The sequence below is a fragment of the Crinia signifera genome, chromosome 5, assembly GCF_055691185.1.
Source record: "Crinia signifera chromosome 5, ASM5569118v1, whole genome shotgun sequence".
Taxonomy (NCBI): Eukaryota; Metazoa; Chordata; class Amphibia; order Anura; family Myobatrachidae; genus Crinia; species Crinia signifera.
In genome coordinates this window covers 318,117,971-318,141,180 of record NC_139221.1, presented here as the reverse complement: position 1 = coordinate 318,141,180, position 23,210 = coordinate 318,117,971, and the positions used below count along the sequence as shown (strand labels likewise).

The window sequence follows — 23,210 nt, the reverse complement described above, 5'->3', positions numbered from 1 at the left end:
CACACTGACTGCACAAGTGTGCAGTGCATTACTGCGAGTTGACTAAGTCCCATGACACTTTGCACAAGAGGGCAGGGGCTGAGAGGTTTGTGCTGAGTTCTGATTGGTGGAGCTCATTACATGCTCCTCAGGCCCATGGAGGACAGCAGCAGCAGCCTAGTCATGGGAGGGTTTTTAATCAGAGGCAGCACTGGGACTGTGAGGTCTCCTACAGTCCTACAGAGTAAGGTGCAGAGGGACAAACACAGGGTGTGTGTGTGTGTATATATATATATATATATATATTTATATATATATATCCCCTGCAGTTACCCATTGACCAAGTTTATACTGCCTTTACTCTTTGTTTTGACAGTGTAATATTCTCCCACGCAGTTTGTGACCAGTAACAAGTGCAAGGGGGCTTCCCTGTCTAAAGTGCCCCGGGTCCCCTGAAGGCTTAATCTGACACTGTGACCGATGGTTTTCATGGCTGCCGTGAGGAAAGTAGGGGGGTGCGGTGCGGATACTAGTTTTACCCTGACCTGGGCTTCTTAAAGGGGCAGGGTGGCCAATTCTATTCAGTTTAGAAAACCTTGCAACAACATCGAAGAGGAAATATAAAGCGTTCATGCAAATTGTGATCGCAGAAGGTAAAAATAGGCCTGTTATTTTATGTGTGTGGTTGTTTTTTTGCAATAACGGTACAAATGCGTTATCCTATTACATCCCAATCTGTCTCAGCGACCGGCAGATGTGCACAAAAATAGCCTGTGTTCACAAAGACAAGGACAGTATCCTCTAACATCAAGCAGATTATAGGAGGCTGGTATATAATACTGCTTTATGTTACTGCACCAAAAGTAATCCAGAAATATAAATCATCCCAGTAAACTAGAATAAACGAATAGTCATCTCTACAGGATACAACATAATAGCGCAGAGATAATCACGTACAGATTTAGGGTTTTTTTCTGGTTGATTCATTCAGATGCGAATTCGAGTCTTGCGAGTCAACCAGAACCCGACCATCGAATGATGATGCATGTCTAAGGGACTCTCAGGTCACTTAAATTTGTGTGCATACTCGGGAGGATGTGGGCAGGCAGCTGACATCCAGTGACCCCATCACCGACGTTGCGGCCCGATTACCATGGGAACGCCCAGCATTTACATGGGAACGCCCATGAAACGCTGGGCATTCCCATGGCCGCATCATGCCCCCTGGCCACAGCCTTGGGTGCCTACACCCAGCAACAGTCTGTTTGCCTTGCCCGCACGCATCTGCCATACGCACGTGTACAGAAATGCAGCTGCACATCCATTGCTGTTTGGGATCCTGTAAATTGCTGGAGTAAAGATATCATACCTCCCACCAGTCCTGATTACCGCGGGAGAGCTGCGAGTATAGGCCACGCCCCTTTAATTATGACACGTCCCCAGAAATTTTCGACGCGTCTCCGGTGCGCATCCCTGTGTCCCTCCTCCGTCTCCCTGTAAGTTGGGAGGTATGAGATATTCCAATTTTGGAAAAGTGTTTCTATTGAGACTCAAAGGGCATCTAAACATGTTGGAGTCCACTCCTAAGCTCTGATTCCCCTGCAGTTAATGGTGATGGTCTGGGGCTGGAGGGACTTACTGTTTTTCTTAAGTCTCCCAAACCTTATGGGAGAGTAGGTTAGTATGGGGTGGTGGGTTGAGACCCTATTCTGGAAATCCTCCCCTCTTCTCAACCCTGGCACCCATCCTCTAACACCCTCTCCTTAAGATGTTTAAATTGAAACTAAGATATGTTAATTTATAGCATAAATATTTATTAATGTAGAGATTCCCAAACGTGTTCCTCAAGACACTACAACGCTCCAGGTTTTAAGTAAATCTGTGGTTCAGCACTGATGGTTGAAACAAGGTGATTGCGTTACCTCTGGCCGAGCTTACCTAAAATTGTGGTGCCTTAAGGACCGCATTTGGGAAACTTTGCATTCATTCTTAAAAACCACTGATTTTATTGCATGTGAAAAATGGATAAATAACACATAATTCCCAGAACAAAAGACTGAAATCTGAAAACCCTTCTTACAATACGGCAATCAGCCGAGTAATATAAGTTTAGAGATACATAGAAAGGTCCAGAAAAACTGGGTAGAATATATATTTTTGAAACAGCTTCTGGTCCGTAACTTAGTAACCTGAACTCACGAGGGGCGATAAATATCAAACGTTATCATTAAATAAACTCACATGGGACTGAAAAAATCTTTAATAAATTATTGGTTACACAAAACACATGGGACCGTGTAAAAGTTTAAAATAAGCTTGTTACAAACACTGGGTCTGATTGGAAATGTATTTAAAAAAATTTGTTGACCTTTTTTTTTAACTCAACTGTAGACTAACCCTAACCCTAGAGCTAAGCTTAAAGATATCAACATTTTTCCTGCATCCCCTGCTGTGACCAGTCCACTGATCTCATTGGCTACAGGCAGTTTTAGCCACACCCACCAACACACAAGGAGTACTCACCAAGAAAAATAAACCTTAACAAAGACACAAGGAAAAAAAAAATGATTTCTAATATGGAAATCAAAAATATCCCATTGCTATACAGTACACCAATTAAATTGTTCCTCATTAGCGCTAACTAGGTATATAACGCAAGTCTTACCTGACATTTTCATAGCGATGGATATAAATCTTGTGAAACTGATGCTGTAGATGTTCGTCTTCTACATTGGTCATGTCATTTATCATTTCAAGTACAACGAATCGAGGTAATACGGAGAGGACGAGCCTTTCCTGCAAGACAGGGCGAGGAAACGATAAGGTTAAAGGGTAATTTATTGGATGTCATAAAGTAGAATCATTTTATAAGTAGGGTTCATCGTTAATCCTTTGTTTTACAGTATAATAATAATTTAGTAAAACACCTGCATTTCAGGGGGAGTGGGGGTGTATTATTGCGACAATCAAGTAGGTCAACTGTCAATAACCCCATCTGGTATGGTTGAAATGCAAGAGGTTAAAAAGGTTGACAGGGTCAAAGGTCAATGTGTAAAAAGTAGGCACCTGAAAAGTTGGATAGTTACAAAAGGTTGACATAGAGAATAATCTGACATGGTCGTGGCCGACGCAGAAAAGGGCAACAGTCTTTTGACCAATTAAAACCCTGTTACCATAATTAGTGTACCGCTTCCAACGCCATGCTCCTTGCCCGGTGCCTCACTCCGCTACTGTTGCGCTCGGGACAGTTGTAGCCAACAAATGATGGTGAATGATGACTTTTAAAAACCATAAATCAAAAAGCGTGTGTCGACCATCAACGTCAACCATTTGAACATGTTGACATTCAGCACTGTCTACCTATTAGCAGCTCTGTATAAGGAATTTTAATTGTTGTTACCCAGTTTTGCTTCTTATTGACATTTCTTTTCCTGACTAGGATAATACAGTATATAATATGTCAGCACAAGGGTTATAACAGTTGTCACCGATGCACATGAATATACAAAAGTAACACAAATAACAAGTTACAACAATGTCATTGGTTCCCGGTGAATTGGCTGCATCCTCGGGAAATTAGTTTCTATGGTTACAGTAACCATTCCAATTCTATTAATTCTACGCTGCATTGAGGATGAGGTTACCGACTTCACGGAAAGCTGGAGACCAGATTGAGACACTCTCCATGCTGAGGTGAATGGGCCATTTTTAGCCTAATAGGACATTTAATTAACCATCGATAAATGTTAATGTTTAATTATTTTGTTGTTCGTTTAATACATCACTAACCTACTTTTTCTACCACTAAAATATATATTATTGATGCAAAATCCGCAGCATTCTTTGAGGAACCATTAAAGGAAACTACATGAAATCAATGGACCATATTAATTTAATCAACTGTGCTCTTCACTGAAAATCACTTTGGTCTTGCGCCTAAATGGTCCATCAATTGTACAGTTTTATTTATTACCAGTTACTTATATAGCGCACACATATTCCGCAGCGCTGTACAGAGAATATTTGAACATTCACATCAGTCCCTGCCCCAGTGGAGCTTACAGTCTATATTCCCTACCACATGTACACACAGACATTCTAGGGTTAATTTGTTGGGAGCCGATTGACCTGCCAGTATATTTTTGGATTGTGGGAGGAAACCGGAGTACCCGGAGGAAACCCACGCAAGTACGGGGAGAATATACAAACTCTGCACAGTTAGGGCCATGGTGGGAATCGAAACCATGACCTCAGCGCTGTGAGGAAGTAATGCTATTCTCTATTTCTGTCTTTCCCACCAGGCCAGAGCAGGTAGCCCACTGCTTATCCTCATAGCCATAACACTGTGCCTCAAACTGGGTGGGGGGGTATTTGGAATCCCCTAACCCTCCTGCTAGTTTCTAACCTTCCTTTCCCATAGCCTAATCCCCTGCTCACATAGCCAAACCCTACACTGCCGGAAACCTAATTCATTCATCTGCGATGACTTATGCTGTGTACACACGGTCTGATTTCCTTTCCGATGTTGACGATATATCGGTTTTAACCCTTGCGATCCCGATGCGCGTTCACGTATCGGAAGCCAGAACGTCTTGGCTGCCTTGTCTATATAGTGCAGATCTGCACTATATAGTCAAGATAGGATGCAAATCGGATGTGCCTTAAGATCTTATCCACGATCCGATCTGATCGGATCGTGGATAGGATCTTAAGGCACATCTTACCGTGTGTACACACCATTAGGCTGCATCTGTATCTCAGCGACTGTCTTGCGTTTGCCGGCAAAACCCAGCTGTAAACATCGACAAAATGAGCACTTACTGGATATCTCTAGAATTAAAAGAGCTTGTTTCTGTGAAACATTTATAAAGCCGGTTTTCTCCGGTCAGCGGCTTTTGGCTGTGACAAAATCTTAAATATTAATACTCCGATCTCCCCTATGATCAATTTACAACATTATCTTAAAACTCTCTTCTTCTCTAGACGAAGAAAAAAATCTTCTTAACGGCACAAAACAATACTCGATTGTGGTCGGCTGCAAGAGATAAACTTATTCAACAATTCAATTTAAGCAAGTTGAATTATCCTCTTTATACTGCCAGGAGGGAAACTTATGACCCTTGATGTTTCTGCACATAATTACTAAAGTGAGTAGGATCCAATTTATGCTCTACAGTGGGAATAACGTCACGGAAAAGTCAGGCGCTGGCGGGATAAAAGGTTCCAGCGATGACAATCAAAGCCCTGATTTCCCGCATGTTTACAGTCCTGCAGGAGATCGTTATTGGGTGTTATTGTGTCATTACCCTTAATGTGTGATTCATTAGTTACATTCACAATGAACAATGGTTGCTAAGAGCAGTCTTCTGCACCCATGTGTTGACATATGAGGTTGGAGGTGAGTTTTTTTTTTAAACACTGCTCAATATTTCTGACAGTGACATTTTAGGAAAACAGAATTTCCCAATCACGTACGGCTAATGTTTCTTAAATCTGCAGAGAACGGACTTCATCTGCTCTTATTTTAGCAACGGAATCCAGGGAACCGGTTCATCTGAATTTTAATTTCTTACATTTTGAGTTCCAACATCTCAGTAAGAAATGTTCAAGATATCCGCTAAAAATGCCAGTGTTGCTCAAATTTGTTATATAAATCTAAATAAAAAAAATGTTCTGTAAAAAAGATATTTTACTGTATAAGGTAAACATTACAGGTCATTATGATGGATGAAAATGTTTGCTTGGCAATTTTTCACACCTATTTTGACAAATTCACTTGGCACTTAAAGGGTTTCATTTAGGAACAACCAAATACATTTCACAATAGGGGGAAAATTCAATCGAAAACGTTATTTTTTTAACCAAAGGAACATGACATTGTGGGCAGCCGCAGGGATTTCCGAATTCAATTAGTTATTACAATTTTTTTTTAAAAATGATGCCTTTTTTTTGTGTGTATTCAGAACCAGTGCAAAATTTACAAAAAAAAACGTTATTTAGATGTAAAATTGGTGGAACTTGTCTCAAAACCTCTGGGATCACACGATAATTAGTTATTCAATTGGAAGCATTCAAATATCTTAATTGGGCCAGTAATTACTTGGAGCATCGGAGTGAAATTCTGCAAAGTGCCCTAATGGATTAAAGGAATATGGGACAGGTATATGGGGGTGCTGTATGGGTGGGACAGGTGTTTTTATATTTTGCAGTTGGAAGTGTCCTTAAATTACCCCAACATTTTCCAATTTTTAAAAATCCCAAATATAATTATTGTATTAATACATTTTTTACTTTTTTTTTATTAAATGCACTAGTTGGCTGTTTGAAGAAATCATTTTCATTTTAGACAGTAAAAGACACCTACACTGTTATCTAATATTTATCGATTTCCACCCCTTTTTTGTTTTACACAGGTTTTGGCTGGCAAAATTAATGTACCCTCTTTGGATGATGGATGCCAGGTTGCTTATCTGATGTATGTGGATTACTATGGTTGTATAATTCCTGATGCTGGTCTGTGGTAGACCGAAACGTCACGTTACGTTGGATGGTATGTCTTCTCTGATATAATAAATATAACTTTTGAAACCTTGACCTTGGTAAGTGCCCATTTAACCTATGATATGTTGTGATGTTTATTCATCTGTTGGAGCAACCCCTCTCTGATTGAGTTATATTGAGTGTGGACTCTCTAGTATATATATATATATATATGTATATATATATATATATATATATATATATATGTATATAGGTGAAAATCACCTACAGTATATACATATACTTGAAAATCACATTTATATGCGTGCACATATATGGTCGCGGATCATCGAATAATGTGGGTGGATCCCACTAGGCTGTGAATGGATGGTACTGTGTAAGATCCACTCGCAGGCCCCGCGAGGGAATCGCCCTTGCGAATGGGTGGCGGACAGGCCACCATTCACAGGGCGGGGTATGGTGGACTCGCAAGGCTGCAAATTCACAGGGACGTTACTGTAAGTCAACATTCTATTACGTTGACAAGTCATCCGTGTAGACATGACGAATATTGATATGGTCACTAACAGTATGCTAAGCATGTCAACGATGTGACCATGTCGGCATTCTCATATTGACCTGATGCATGTCGACATAAGAACTGTCCACCTAATATACCGTGTCCCACAAAGCCCTTTAGGTACCGGTGCAGCTGCGCTAATCTGAGCTACAGGTATTACACCTGCTACTGTTTTTTCTTTTGCAATGTGTGCGCCCGTTCGCGTATATTTGCACCAGCAGTATATACACTATGCAGGCAAGGTCACTCTAGTGATGCAACCTACTGTATCAGTACTACTACACCGGGAGACAGATATATATATCTGATATAGGACACTTACTGTACATGCAGAGTAAGAGGAAAACTTTTAGACATGAAAAAATGTTGCCTGTTACAAAAATTGTCAAAATGACTTTTGCATTTGGAACCATGGACTGGCTAAATCCTAATGTTAGCAGTTCTGGTGACAATGCGACATCTGAGCCTTCGTTTCTCATGTGATGAAAACGTCATCGGCAAAATTAGATTTTGTTGTGACGAGGTTCACGAGACTTTACAGTAACGTGATATTTCTCACCGGTTAGCAGCACTGCCCTGCTGTAACCCACAGTGGACATCACCGGTCTCGGCTATTCTAGAGCCTCATATCCCCCCCGAAACGCTTTAACCTTACACAGGTTTCTAGGAAATGGCTCCTGTTACAAACAGTAAAAAAATGGAGGTGTGGCCTCGATGCAATGGGCGTTGCCTTGCCAAGAAAAGAATACTGTATCTGAGACCAAGTTCTGCAACCGTAGGATCCAGAATAAAAAAAAAAACAGAAAATAATTGAACAATCCAGATCACCACAAAAAGCAATTACAAAATCAGATCCACAAAAATAAAATAAATAAAAATTATAAGGTCAGATTCACATATGGGGCATCTTACCACGACATACCGTACTATCCTCCCAGAAAGGCCGAGAGGCTACTGAAAATCGGGTCCCCTCCCCCCCCCCCCCCCAGAAAGTTTGGAAAGTATCCCAGCATTTTCCTCTGACCTCTGTACCTCTCGCCTTCCACCCCGAATTACCCCAGTGCTTACAACAGTTCGGGGAGGGGGTGTGGCTAAAATGAAGCGAATCTCGTTATTTCACAGTGTTTGGCTGAAATGGGGATGGAGCTTGATTACCTCAGGGTCCGCTCAAACACCCCCCCCCCCCCCACTGAACTGTGGATTAGTGCCTCCTCTACAGGCTTCCCCCGTGGCCAATTTTTCGGCAATTACAGATTGATCAGTATTAAAATGTCACTGGGTATAACCATGTATTCCAGATTGTTCTGGCCCGTATCAGCACTGGCTGGACCTGTGTTTTTTAACCGACCAGCCCTTGGTGAATGGAATTTAGCAGGGGATTGGAGGAGGTGGGGGGGGGGGGGCCTTGATGGGGCGCATTTACATGACCACCAACTGCTCTTGCCAATCAGACCAAAAAGTGTGAAAGCGGCTGTCCGCTTTCACACTTTAGTTTCCATAAGCGTTCCCATAAGAACTCTGGACGTTCTCATGCAAATGCCCCGATGGCGTGGGTGCGGGGCAGCCAGAATGATGGCGGGGTTTGGTGGGGTTTGGTGGGCTCGCAAGGCTGCGAATTCGCAGCCTTGCAAATCAACCAAAATAACCCCCATAATGTCAACATTCAATATGGTCTGAAAGTCAACAGGGTCTCAAAGTTGACAGTTGTCATGTCGGCATTCGCTAGGTCGACACTGACATAATCTCAACATTTCCAACATAATAATGATGCGAATGTTGACCATACTACCTAGCGCTAACACTTACATGTTCATAATGTAGACATCCATAATGTCCAAATTTTAAACATGTCGACATTTTAAACATGTCAACATATTGCACGTGGACATAACGAACATGCTGCCATTTGGAAAATAGTTGCTGACAGTCTGAATGTACAACTCCAGAACCATTTGACATTGCAATGTCATCACTGTGAATGACGACAGTCAATAGGTCAACACCAAAATGTCGACATGCATTAGTTCAACAATGACAAAAGGCTGGAACTTTTGGCAATGCCGATCAAAGGCATGTCGGTCTTTTGTCAGTGCAGGCCTAGTGCATGTTGACCTTCATTGTCTGGTCAAAGGTCAACAGGGTCCAAAGGTCGATGGTGAAAAGGTCAACAGGGTCCAAAAGACGGCAGCGAAAATGTCCACAGGGTCAATAGGTCAACAGGGAAAAGGTCGACATGGTGGACAGGTCGACATGCGTTTTTCATGTTTTTGGGTGTCTATGTCAACATATCTTTGCAAGTAGGGGCTCCGTCCTGTAGTACATCAATGTTAGCGAGCCAGACAACTTCGTCCAACTCTCCTTGTCCAACATGATTCTGTAGGCTTTGGAGATACCTATAATCGGTAGGCGGGGAGTTATTTCGAGCCGTCTTAGTCACCATGGCGCACGTAACTCTGAGAAATGTGACTGAGGCGGACACTCCCCTCATCCAGTTTTATTTTGGCTGCATTCCTGCTTGTGTTCTATAAATGCCATCGCCATGACGATCCCAGGAAAACGGTCTCCATAGAAACACCTGTAGATTGGAGAGGACTCACAGGGGCACACAACAATCTCCTGTTGGCATGGCATCCTCTGAAAAGACGTCAAGATTTACCATATTTAAAATGCAGGAGCAAACAAGAATAATATTAGAACTTCAGGTGCCGGGACGCTTTTTTTTTTTTGCTTTCAGGAGTTAGCGAAGGTGCAAAATGTAGATTTAACGTTTAGTATTCAGCGATAGTTGCAAACAGTGGCAAGATGTTCCGTGCCGCTAACTTCTAGCCCAAAAGAGTGTGCTCGGTGTAGCGAGGGTGATTCCTAAACATTATTCTCCCCTCAACGATGTCCTTGTTCGAAGGAGCATCCCCAGTGATACACCAGTGCAGTGTATATTAATGCGGCATGCAGGAATAATAGGCTTAAAGCAGGCTCATTCAATACAAGTCCTGGGCAGAGGTGTAACCCTGCAAGGCAATGGAGTAATCTAATGCTGGGCTCCTGCTCCCAAGGGGGCACCTCTCCTGCCCTGGAAGTTTGAATCAGTTAATTCAACGCCATCAATATCGCTTCTGCAGCTGACCCCCCCTCCTAGCAGGACCATAGACATCACAATTTCATAGTCATAGAGGGCCAGTTTAATATTTTTCTCACAGCCGATTCCCCATTTAAAGTGACAGGCGATTTTGGGGCGATAGTGAAATGGCTGTTTTTATTGCGCATTAAGTTCGGGTTTAGGCAAGCAAAGCGGCTAAACCCGACCAAACTAATGGGCGGGATTCAAAAAGTCCAATATGAATATGACCCAGAGTATACTTTAAGCGCCATGATACTAGGGTTGACATTCTATGCTCTGCGAGTATCGTTTTTTTGCGGTAATTAGGCCACAAAATGGCGATATCGCATTTTCCCATTAAATCGTTAATTTAATGGGATGCGCTAAGGGACTGAAATCGCATATTATGTGCGTTAAGGTAAGCTGAATAAAAATGCGAGATAAATTCGCATTTTTATCGCATCCAGATGTTTTCGTATAGAAAACTATACAAGTCGCTTATTTAATGCAATGCGCATTTGCACATCGCATTTTTTAGGTGCCTAATTATCGCACTTATTTCAGACCAGGGTCTGTTAGGCGAATTAGCCAGAACCCTGCACAAATCGCAATGTTCTGTGCAGGGTTCTGCTGTAAAAAATAAAATAATGGGTTAAAAAAAAAAAAGAACGAGCGCGGTGTCCCCCGCCAGAGTTTAACCAGCCCCGGGCTCACTGAGCCGGTGCTGGTGACATAAAATCAGGGTCCCCGACAAATAGGGGTCCCCTTGATTTTATGAAACCAGCACCAGGCTCAAGGTCCGGCGCTGGTTCCCAAAATACGGGGGACAAAGTGACTAGGGGTTCCCCGTATTTTAAGAACCAGCACCGGACACAACCAGCCAGCAGGGTAATGCCACAGCCGGGGGAAACTTATTATATAAGCTCCCGCGGCCAAAGCATTAACCCCCTGGCTGGTCAGCATGGGCAGGGGTCCTGGGGAAGTGGGGACCCCCCCAATGAAGGGGTCCCCCCCTCCAGGACTTACCAGCCCATGCTGATAGTCCGGGGCTGTCCCCGATGCCCCTGGCCGGTGGGCATCGGGCTGATGACTTGTGTAAAAAAAAGAATTAAAACTATTGTTTTATACTGGCGAACTATCAGTCCCAGCAAGCCTACCCCGCATGCTGGGACTTGGGGAACCACAAGTCCCAGCATGCGGGGCATTAAAGGGCCCGCTGGCACTTGTAGTTCTGCAGTGCAAAAAATAGTTAACAAAATCACACTGACACACTGTAAAATAAAACTTTAATACACACAAAACACACACACACTGATACTTACCTACCTTGAGCCCGTAGGTCGGTCCCTGGATCCTGGGTCCGTCCTCCGGGGCTCCAGGGCAGAAGAGTCCGGTTCCGGGGCCTTGGTCCTGGTTCCGGGGCTGGTCCTGGGGTTCTGGGGCTCCTGGGCTGCAGAATCCGGGGTCCAGGATCCGAGGTAGTCCCCAGGGGTACCTAAGGAAGCAAATCCAACTCACCTGGTCCCCGGCGGCGACCTCGGACTCCTCTCCGGTGACAGCGCTGCTCCCATCTGGTACCCGGCTCGCAGGACTTTGACCGGCGCTGAGATGTTTCCTCCTCGGCGTCTCTGCACAGACTGATTTCTTGGCCAATCAGGAGCCGAGAAAGTCGTCTCTTGATTGGCCAGAAATCATTCTAACTAGAGACGCCGAGGAGGAAACATCTCTGCTCTAGATGCGCTGAGATGTTACTTTCTTTTTTTTTTTTACACTTTGCGCTGTCCTGCAAATGTGCGATTTTCAGACATGAAAATCGCACATTTTCAGGACTAAATACAGCGCACCACTTCGCTGCAAATCGCCCCTCTTCGCACTTTTCAGCCTCCAATGCGCATCACATTAAATAATCGAATTTTGGCTGAAAAGTGCGATTTTGAAAAAGGCGATTTGCGGCGATGTGGTGCGCGATTAAAACATGCGCTTTTAGCGCAAAGCATAGAATGTCACCCTAGGTGTTTTAATAAACATAACCAGCAATAAACATTGACAGATCAAACCACATCCAATACAGATTAACACAGCAATAATTGTGTCGTTTCACTCTTAAAAAATAAATACCCCACTTATTTTTTACTCAGAAATCTAGGATACTGATGGCTGTAACTATGGTGAAAGTGGCAGCCATTTTGAAAGGTGAACCAATGTCAATGACAAATCTATTCATTTATTTAACATTATTTAAAGAAAAACAATTCTTAAAATTCTAAACACCCACAAAATACAGCGTAGTTACTATGGCCTTACTCAGAGTCAGTCTCATGCAATTTTAGACATTTTTCTGCCTCGAATTGCCATTTTTGACACAAGCATGCGTGACTTTTCCAAATCTGCGACTTTTTTACACTCTGCGACTAGAGATGGGGGGCAGTGATGGGTACTAATGCAAGTACAGTGGGCAATGAAATTACAGTAATTGTCGTGGTGTGGGTGAGACTAACATGGCCACCATAAAGTCTCAAGCCCAGTCACTTGGTGCACAGTCCAATCAGTCACTTCGACATCATTCTATTGTACAATGCAATTTTATGCATTTTCGGGACTGCCCAACAAGCTATCCCTTCAGTTACAATACATCAATCTCAACTCAGCCTAGTACCAGGAGAAGCCCAGAGAGAAGCTGCAGCTACAACCTCAGGGGCGGGACTGGGCCCACCACATCTTTAGTTCCCACCCCTGAGCTTCAAAATACCAGAAATCGTAAGACCATACAGAAGGGGTGTGGCTAAAATGATGCAATTCACACGAGCAGTCAGAGCTGCAGTCTGTTTTGCAGATGTGCCTGGCTGTGAGTACTAACAGTTCTTAGAGTAGCGCCTTTTTAAAATATAGCAAATTGTGATCATGTTTCCGACTGTCTCCAAATAAGCCCCTATAAATACAACATTGTGCAATGTTTGTCATTTGTAGAAAGCAATCCTCTATAATGTATTCTGTGTTAGCAAAGCAAAAAAGCACCTAACTAGGCAACACCATGCTGCACTGCAGATGGGGCTGCTGAAACATGTGCAGAGATATTTAGAGTTGTCTGAGGAATATTTTTTTCTGTGCAGGGTAAATAATAACAGCTGCATTTTTACTCTGCAATGTAGATTTCAGTTTGAATGCAAACCACCCAAATCTAACTTTCACTGTACACGTTACATCTGGCTCACCTGCAGCGCATCACGGTTTTCCCCAGTTGTGTGTTTTTGTTGGCTTTGCTAACAAGAGCCTATTGTTGGCAAGTACTTAATCTGACTTTGTATAAAACTGCATGTTGTGATATATTTTGTTCACAAAAGCTGGAGTGTGCCGCATGGGTACAAATAACTCTTGACGGCAAACTCTGTCTCGGCACGGAACCGATGATGAAGTACAGGTATTATACATATTGGATTCCTCCGAACATCAGAGATTAATTCATTTCCAGCAATAAGCAGTGGAGCTTTGAAGCAGCTGAGACAAATACCTGTCTCTGGTTCTCAGTTTCCAGCCTCAGCCTGGCTTCCACGCATCTCCTGGTCTCCAGAAAGGCTTGCCGCTGAGCCCGGTCTGACAGATAGCTAATGAAGATTCCTGCAGTGTTCATACACATAAACAACACAGCTTGTGCCACAATCTGTAAAATAAAAAGAAAGTTTCAAGTCACTCCTGTCCCAGAAGACACATAAAGAAATATTTTTCTCCAGTACAAAACTAATAAGAAAAATGCCACACGCGGTAAGACATAGTGCGTACTAAATCGGTACAGGGCGGAATATGCTAATATAGAGCGCAGCAAACGACAGCTCTACAAATGTCACTGTGATACTTTATGTAGGCTTTTGCCTGCAACAGTCATCTGCTCTGATTTAATTCAAGGCGGTTTTGTCAGGGCGGCGATGATACAGAGTTCCGGGGAGTAACGGGGGGGGGGGGGGTGACACGAACGATATCACCAAACTCATGCTGCAAAAATGAAACACGGATAAGGGATAGCTTAAATCATACTTACCTACTGGCTGCCGAGGAGGGGGTGTTTTGTGGGAGCTAGTTGCCACCCGTTCCGGGAGGCTGGGAGGGGGACCCGATTTCCATGACCCTTCTGGCTATTCCGGGAGGGTAGGCAACCCTGGCTTAAATGCAATGTTGTTAGTAATATAACATACCTGCCAACATTTGAGTGCGCATGTGCCGAAATTTTGGGGGCGTGACCAAGCGGGAAGGGCATGGCCTTGCAGTAGCGTCGCAAGTACAGTCCACGCCCTGTTTTCATCAGAATTCGGGATTGAAAAATGCCCAATCCCAGGATTGGCATCCCCAATACAAAAACCCACCACGGCAGCCCACATATTTACTTTAATGAGCGGTGCGGCCGGGCGGGTGATGGAACCGGGTGGGTTGGCGGGCGAATGGAGCTGGGGGCGGGCAAATGAAGCCTTGGTGGGTGGGCGGTCTCATGGAGGCGGGAGGGCAGCGCGACATGCCCAGGATGAAGCAGCTGCGTGGCCTGCGCAGCGTGACCTCTGACATCGTCATGCTGTGCAGAGCCTCACTGCCATGGACAGGAGACTCTGCTCAGACGCTGCCCGGCATTAGACTGTGCATGCACAGTCTAGTCCCGAAATTGGAAACTCCATTCCTGGATTTGAAATTACGGCATTTTAGGGGACAAATCCCGGGATCAGGCGATCCCAGGATTGGCCACCCTAATTCCAAGTGTATTACAGTACACAGCGAGCCCCTCATTCCAAGTGTATTACAGGACACAACGATCCCTCATTCCAAGTGTATTACAGGACACAACGATCCCTCATCCCAAGTGTATTACAGAATATATCGAGCCCCTCATCCCAAGTGTATTACAGGACACAGCGAGCCCCTCATCCCGTGTATTACAGGACACAGCAAGCCCCTCATCCCGAGTGTGTTGGAGAACACAGCGAGCCCTCATCCCGAGTGTATTACAGGACACAGCGTGACCCTCATCCCAAGTGTATTACAGGACACAGCGAGCCTCTCATCCCAAGTGTATTACAGGACACAGCGAGCCCTCATCCCAAGTGTATTACAGGACACAGCGAGCCCCTCATCCCAAGTGTATGACAGGACACAGCGAGGCCCTCATCCCAAGTGCATTACAGGACACAGCGAGCCCCTCATCCCAAGTGTAATACAGGACACAGCGAGCCTCTCATCCCAAGTGTATTACAGGACACAGCGAGACCCTCATCCCAAGTGTATTACAGGACACAGCGAGCCCCTCATCCCAAGTGTATTACAGGACACAACGAGCCCCTCATCCCAAGTGTATTACAGGACACAGCGAGCCCCTCATCCCAAGTGTAATACAGGACACAGCGAGCCCCTCATCCCAAGTGTAATACAGGACACAGCGAGACCCTCATCCCAAGTGTATTACAGGACGCAGCGAGCCCCTCATCCCAAGTGCATTACAGGACACAGCGAGACCCTCATCCCAAGTGTATTACAGGACACAGCGAGACCCTCATCCCAAGTGTATTACAGGACACAGCGAGCCTCTCATCCCAAGTGTAATACAGGACACAGCGAGACCCTCATCCCAAGTGTAAAACAGGGCACAGCGAGCCCCTCATCCCAAGTGTATTACAGGACACAGCAAGACCCTCATCCCAAGTGCATTACAGAATTACAGGACACAGCGAGCCCCTCATCCCAAGTGCATTACAGGACACAGCGAGCCCCTCATCCCAAGTGTAATACAGGACACAGCGAGCCCCTCATCCCAAGTGCATTACAGGACACAGCGAGCCTCTCATCCCAAGTGTATTACAGGACACAGCGAGACCCTCATCCCAAGTGTATTACAGGACACAGCGAGCCCCTCATCCCAAGTGTATTACAGGACACAGCGAGCCCCTCATCCCAAGTGTATTACAGGACACAACGAGCCCTCATCCCAAGTGTATTACAGAATATATCGAGCCCCTCATCCCAAGTGTATTACAGGACACAGCGAGCCCCTCATCCCGTGTATTACAGGACACAGCAAGCCCCTCATCCCGAGTGTGTTGGAGAACACAGCGAGCCCTCATCCCGAGTGTATTACAGGACACAGCGTGACCCTCATCCCAAGTGTATTACAGGACACAGCGAGCCTCTCATCCCAAGTGTATTACAGGACACAGCGAGCCCTCATCCCAAGTGTATTACAGGACACAGCGAGCCCCTCATCCCAAGTGTATGACAGGACACAGCGAGACCCTCATCCCAAGTGTATGACAGGACACAGCGAGGCCCTCATCCCAAGTGCATTACAGGACACAGCGAGCCCCTCATCCCAAGTGTAATACAGGACACAGCGAGCCTCTCATCCCAAGTGTATTACAGGACACAGCGAGACCCTCATCCCAAGTGTATTACAGGACACAGCGAGCCCCTCATCCCAAGTGTATTACAGGACACAACGAGCCCCTCATCCCAAGTGTATTACAGGACACAGCGAGCCCCTCATCCCAAGTGTAATACAGGACACAGCGAGCCCCTCATCCCAAGTGTAATACAGGACACAGCGAGACCCTCATCCCAAGTGTATTACAGGACGCAGCGAGCCCCTCATCCCAAGTGCATTACAGGACACAGCGAGACCCTCATCCCAAGTGTATTACAGGACACAGCGAGACCCTCATCCCAAGTGTATTACAGGACACAGCGAGCCTCTCATCCCAAGTGTAATACAGGACACAGCGAGACCCTCATCCCAAGTGTAAAACAGGGCACAGCGAGCCCCTCATCCCAAGTGTATTACAGGACACAGCGAGACCCTCATCCCAAGTGCATTACAGAATTACAGGACACAGCGAGCCCCTCATCCCAAGTGCATTACAGGACACAGCGAGCCCCTCATCCCAAGTGTAATACAGGACACAGCGAGCCCCTCATCCCAAGTGCATTACAGGACACAGCGAGCCTCTCATCCCAAGTGTATTACAGGACACAGCGAGACCCTCATCCCAAGTGTATTACAGGACACAGCGAGCTCCTCATCCCAAGTGTATTACAGGACACAGCGAGCCCCTCATCCCGAGTGTATTACAGGACACAGCGAGTTCCTCATCCCAAGTGTATTACAGGACACAGCGAGCCTCTCATCCCGAGTGTATTACAGGACACAGCGAGCCCCTCATCCCAAGTGTATTACAGGACACAGCGAGCCCCTCATCCCAAGTGTAATACAGGACACAGCGAGACCCTCATCCCAAGTGTAATACAGGACACAGCGAGCCCCTCATCCCAAGTGTATGACAGGACACAGTGAGCCCCTCATCCCAAGTGTATGACAGGACACAGCGAGACCCTCATCCCAAGTGTATGACAGGACACAGTGAGACCCTCATCCCAAGTGTAATACAGGACACAGCGAGCCCCTCATCCCAAGTGTATTACAGGACACAGCGAGCCCCTCATCCCAAGTGTATTACAGGACACAGCGAGCCCTCATCCCAAGTGTATTACAGGACACAGCGAGCCCCTCATCCCAAGTGTATTACAGGACACAGCGAGCCCCTCATCCCAAGTGTATTACTGGACACAGCGAGCCCCTCATTCCAAGTGTATTACAGGACACAGCGAGCCCCTCATCCCAAGTGTAATACAGGACACAGCGAGCCCCTCATCCCAAGTGTAATACAGGACACAGCGAGACCCTCATCCCAAGTGTATTACAGGACGCAGCGAGCCCCTCATCCCAAGTGCATTACAGGACACAGCGAGCCCCTCATCCCAAGTGTATTACAGGACACAGCGAGACCCTCATCCCAAGTGTATTACAGGACGCAGCGAGCCCCTCATCCCAAGTGTATTACAGGACACAGCGAGACCTCATCCCAAGTGTATTACAGGACACAGCGAGCCTCTCATCCCAAGTGTAATACAGGACACAGCGAGACCCTCATCCCAAGTGTAATACAGGGCACAGCGAGCCCCTCATCCCAAGTGTATTACAGGACACAGCGAGACCCTCATCCCAAGTGCATTACAGAATTACAGGACACAGCGAGCCCCTCATCCCAAGTGCATTACAGGACACAGCGAGCCCCTCATCCCAAGTGTAATACAGGACACAGCGAGCCCCTCATCCCAAGTGCATTACAGGACACAGCGAGCCTCTCATCCCAAGTGTATTACAGGACACAGCGAGCCCTCATCCCAAGTGTATTACAGGACACAGCGAGCCCCTCATCCCAAGTGTATTACAGGACACAGCGAGCCCCTCATCCCAAGTGTAATACAGGACACAGCGAGACCCTCATCCCAAGTGTAATACAGGACACAGGGAGCCCCTCATCCCAAGTGTATGACAGGACACAGCGAGCCCCTCATGCCAAGTGTATGACAGGACACAGCGAGCCCCTCATCCCAAGTGTATGACAGGACACAGCGAGACCCTCATCCCAAGTGTATGACAGGACACAGTGAGACCCTCATCCCAAGTGTAATACAGGACACAACGAGCCCCTCATCCCAAGTGTATTACAAGACACAGCGAGACCCTCATCCCAAGTGTATTACAGGACACAGCGAGCCCCTCATCCCAAGTGTATTACAGGACACAGCGAGCCCCTCATCCCAAGTGTATTACAGGACACAGCGAGCCCCTCATTCCAAGTGTATTACAGGACACAGCAAGACCCTCATCCCAAGTGTATTACAGGACACAGCGAGACCCTCATCCCAAGTGTATTACAGGACACAGCGAGACCCTCATCCCAAGTGTATTACAGGACACAGCGAGACCCTCATCCCAAGTGTATTACAGGACACAGCGAGACCCTCATTCCAAGTGTATTACAGGACACAGCGAGACCCTCATCCGAAGTGTATTACAGGGCACAGCAAGCCTCTTATCCGAAGTGTATTACAGGGCACAGCAAGCCCCTCATCCCGAGTGTAATACAGGACACAGCGAGCCCGTCATCTCGAGTGTATTACAGGACACAGCGAGAACCTCATCCCGAGTGTATTACAGAATACAGCAAACCCTCATTCCGAGTGTATTATAGGACACAGCAAGTTCCTCATCCTATGTGTGTTAATAGTCTTAAGAATCCCAAGTGCAATAAAGGACACATGAATCTAACTCTGCCCATAAACTACTGACAACTAAAATGGTGCATGATCTACAATGCAAAACTTACCCAGAAAGTCTAAAAGATCTTAATATGTACAGTTTAGAGCAGAGAAGGGAAAGGGGGGATATGACAGAAACTTTCACATATATCAAGGGCTTTAACAAGGTACAGGTGGGAGACATTCTTCACAGGAAGAGGAGCAGCAGAACACGAGGACATGCACTGACACTAGAGGGAGGAAGATTCAGCTGAAATCTGAGGAAGAATTACTTCACAGAAAGAGTAGTAGATAAGTGGAATAGCCTCCCATCAGAGGTGGTAGAGGCAAATACAGTAGTACAATGTAAACATGCTTGGGATTGGTATATTGATATTCTTAAATAAGGATCAAATATGGTTTAACATTTAAAAAAAGGGGGGCAGACTAGATGGGCCAAGTGGTTCTTATCTACCGCCAAATTATATGTTTCTATGTTACAGTTGCCGGATGACATTCCGATGGTTGTTTCTCTGACATCGGGATCCTAACTGCCAGGGTCTGTTATCCCTTGTGGGGGGCCACGTCCCCCATCGAGGGAGAATAGAACAGTTGGCGAATGCAGCGAGCCACCTAGACCGCAGTAAGACGAGCATGGCAAGCCCGCAAGGGACCTTCCACATGCGATGCGTTCCCCGCCCATGGGAGTGGGGTCCAAGTCAGAGGGCAGACCTGCTTGCAGGTCCTAACACAAGATCCAGTCCGATGTGCGCGGGACTGCGCAACAGATCAGATGTTAAACACATCTGATTTGGGATGATTTCTCGCTCCAATCTGTTGGGATGTGGTCAAATCGGCCCAAAATCGGACTAGTGTATGGCGCCTTAAGTGTTATATCAATATTATAGCAATAATAGCAATATTTTCCTATTTTAAGCACCCAAACGCGGATACAGTAGCACACACATCTGCATTACATTTATTTGTCTCAGAGAAATATTGCTTTTCTGTATATCAGTTTTTTTTTACCCACAGTGCCGTGGTACACTAGTGTGCCTTGAGCTGCTCTCCCAGACCTAAAATGGATGCCTAAACCAGTTTACAGCCACCATCAATTCAACTGTTATTTACTGGTCTCTTCTTCTCATGTAAAGGGCAAATGTATTTTATTTTTGTTACCTATGGGGACCAGTGTGATTGTTTTTTATATGGGGGCCAGTAGGTTTGATTTGTCTTCTGTGGGGGCCAATGTGTTTTGCCCTGTGGGGATCTCATGGTGTGCCTAAAACCTTATTTAGTGTACCACAAGGTAAAAAGGTTGAAAATCACTGCAGTACATTGTGTTCAGTACAAAAACATATATGACATTTCTGGGAATTATTTGTTGCTGTAACTGCTCCCACTTCTTTTTACCTTACTTTCAGCCCTGTGCCATTGTGAGAATGACAAATGTAACCCGTTTCACCTCTCTCGCTCTGTCATTTAATTCAGCAGCATCGTACTCATCTTCGTTCATCCCTACCTCCCCCTGCTCCCCACGATTGCATGTCTGATTTAATTAAAAATGTAAATGGATTTGCGTATCAATAATTAAAAGTCTCCGTTTTCCAAAAACAAGACAGAACTCTTACATGAAAATTCTATGCAGTACTATAATAAAATAAAAACCCCATTGAGCCATCATTGGCCCGAAAATGGAGGGCCCTATATGGTGGGGCCAGGCAGAAACTAGGGGAGTTTTGGGGGATTTTTTAAATTTTAAAAAACTTTTTTATACTTTACCATCTACGTCGTAGGGATACGGTACACTAATCTGACGTCCAGATGATAATTTTTCGACATGGACACCAAATTTTTTTTATGTGCCAACCTTTTCCATGTGGACATCCTGATGGTGTTGACCCTTTACCAGTATTGACTTTTGTGTATGTCAATCTTTTGGGGTTGACCTACACATTTTGGTCCTCCTAAACCACACCCATATATGTTAGGATGAACATGTGACATGGCGGACTGTAATGGGTATTCTGACAGATCTCACTAAACATAAGGCACCATGAACTTTATAAGCCTCCTAATGGCTGAGGATTGCCCTCTATCATAATGTATATAAACCACAGGTCCATTCTATACGCCTCTTCCTGTTCATCTTCAAGTAACTGTCATTTACCGCCCCCCCCCCCCCCCCCTTGCATACCTTATTATTCTTTGACAACTTTGCTTCCTAGCTTTCTCACTTCCTCTCTTCTGATAACCCCACGAAATCCCCTGCCTCTAAACTCCTTAACCTCACATCTACGTTTGGTCTCTCCCAATGGACCTTCTTGCCTTCACATGGAAGCTCACTTCCATGTGAAGGCACTTCCATGTGAAGGCACTATTCTTCTCTAACCATTGTGATATTTCTCCAACTCCCCTTTCCCCCTCTTTGACAACCACCTGCTCTCTTTTGACTTACGCTTCTCAATCTCTACCTCCCAAGGTTACCATCACTAAGCGTAACATTGAGGCTATTGACAGCACTTCCCTGTCCTTCCTGTTCAACACACTTCTCTCTCCTGTCCTCTCTCTCTCATGTCCTGTACAATTCACTCCCATATACAACGCATCTCTAACTTACACTCTTGACTCTTGTCACTCCACCAACAATTAACTCTTCCAGATCAACACATCAACCCTGACACACCAAATGCACCAGATAGCTGCAAAAATGCTCATGTACTGTTGAACTACAGCAGAGGAAAACAAGCTGACTTCTTCCATTATAAACGTACAGTATGCTATCATCTTTCAGTGCTGCCCTTTCCCTCGCTAAACAGTCATACTTCAAGAAACTCGTCTTCTATGAGTCTATGAGTGAATTATAAAAGATGTAATATAGAGGGGTCGCTAGTTCCTCCCTTAATTCCTTTAGTTCCCTAGGATGAATCCCATCTGGCCCTGGTGATTTGATTGATTTGATTTTGCTGAACCTCAATATTATTTCTTCAGTCATGAAATCAATTTTGAGATCCGGGTTGTTCATCCCATTTGTGGTATGTGTGCGTTCCTCAGTCTGCTCTCCCTTAGTAAACACTGATGAAAAGAACTCATTTAACAGTTCTGCTTTTCCCTTGTCCTCCGTAAAACTTTTTCCAGTGATATCGGTTAGGGGGCCTATGTTGTCCTTAATTATATATTTACTATTCTTGGGGTTAGTTTTGCTTTCAGTGGCTATGCGCTCTTTATGATCCCTTTTAGCTACTTTGATTACCCCTTTACAAGTTTTGTTTGATTCTTTGTTTTTGTTGAATGCCTCCTCATTTAAGTTACTTTTATAGAATTATATTGGCTTCACTGAACATTGAGTCATCATATGTATGGACATTGTTTATAAAGTTTTAGAAGCGCCATACCACATTTGGGTATTGTTGTTGGTTCGGGTCATCTAACCCTCTGAGGACATTGTGGTAAGGCAGCCCACCATAATTTGGTTTATATATATATATTTAAATAGAGCGCGATTGGAATATTGGATTTTGTCGACCTAGACCCCTGTTGACCTTCACCCATGTCGACCTAGACCCCTGTCGACACAATGGTGTCAACCTAGTTATGGTCGACCAAACAATCCATACCCGTTCAGAGCTGTCCGCTAGGTTGCGTATGTTGGCAGCCTAGTGAACAGGCAAACACCGCCTTTGTAGTGCCTCTCAACCAATGGTGGTAGACTTATTGACTGTCAACCTATTAACCGGAACCAGACAGAAAATCCAATGTACAAACAACTGAATATATCTGCAGTAAAGCCCGGGCAAAGCATACTGAAAGACGAAACTCAGAATTTGGTGATATCCATGGGTTCCAGACAGTCAAAGCATTCTTTTAAACAAGGTATTAATAATTAACATTTTATTTAGAATTGTGCTCATTTCATCCCCTGAAAACATGGGAGTGTGTAGAAAAATACAGGTGCAAAAGCACAAA

General features: G+C 45.1%; 1 protein-coding gene across 2 annotated transcripts in view; it reads right to left on the bottom strand.

Annotated features, from left to right (window-relative positions):
* ADCY8 (adenylate cyclase 8) overlaps nt 1-23,210 on the bottom strand; it is a 184,935-nt gene that overhangs the window by 110,579 nt on the left and 51,146 nt on the right. For both annotated transcript variants that reach the window (XM_083144870.1, XM_083144871.1), the window contains exons 2-3: nt 13,645-13,794; nt 2,645-2,775 (exon numbers count right to left, since the gene is read on the bottom strand). In XM_083144870.1, coding sequence (XP_083000996.1) covers nt 2,645-2,775; nt 13,645-13,794 — 281 coding nt within the window. The remainder of the gene's footprint in view (nt 1-2,644; nt 2,776-13,644; nt 13,795-23,210) is intronic.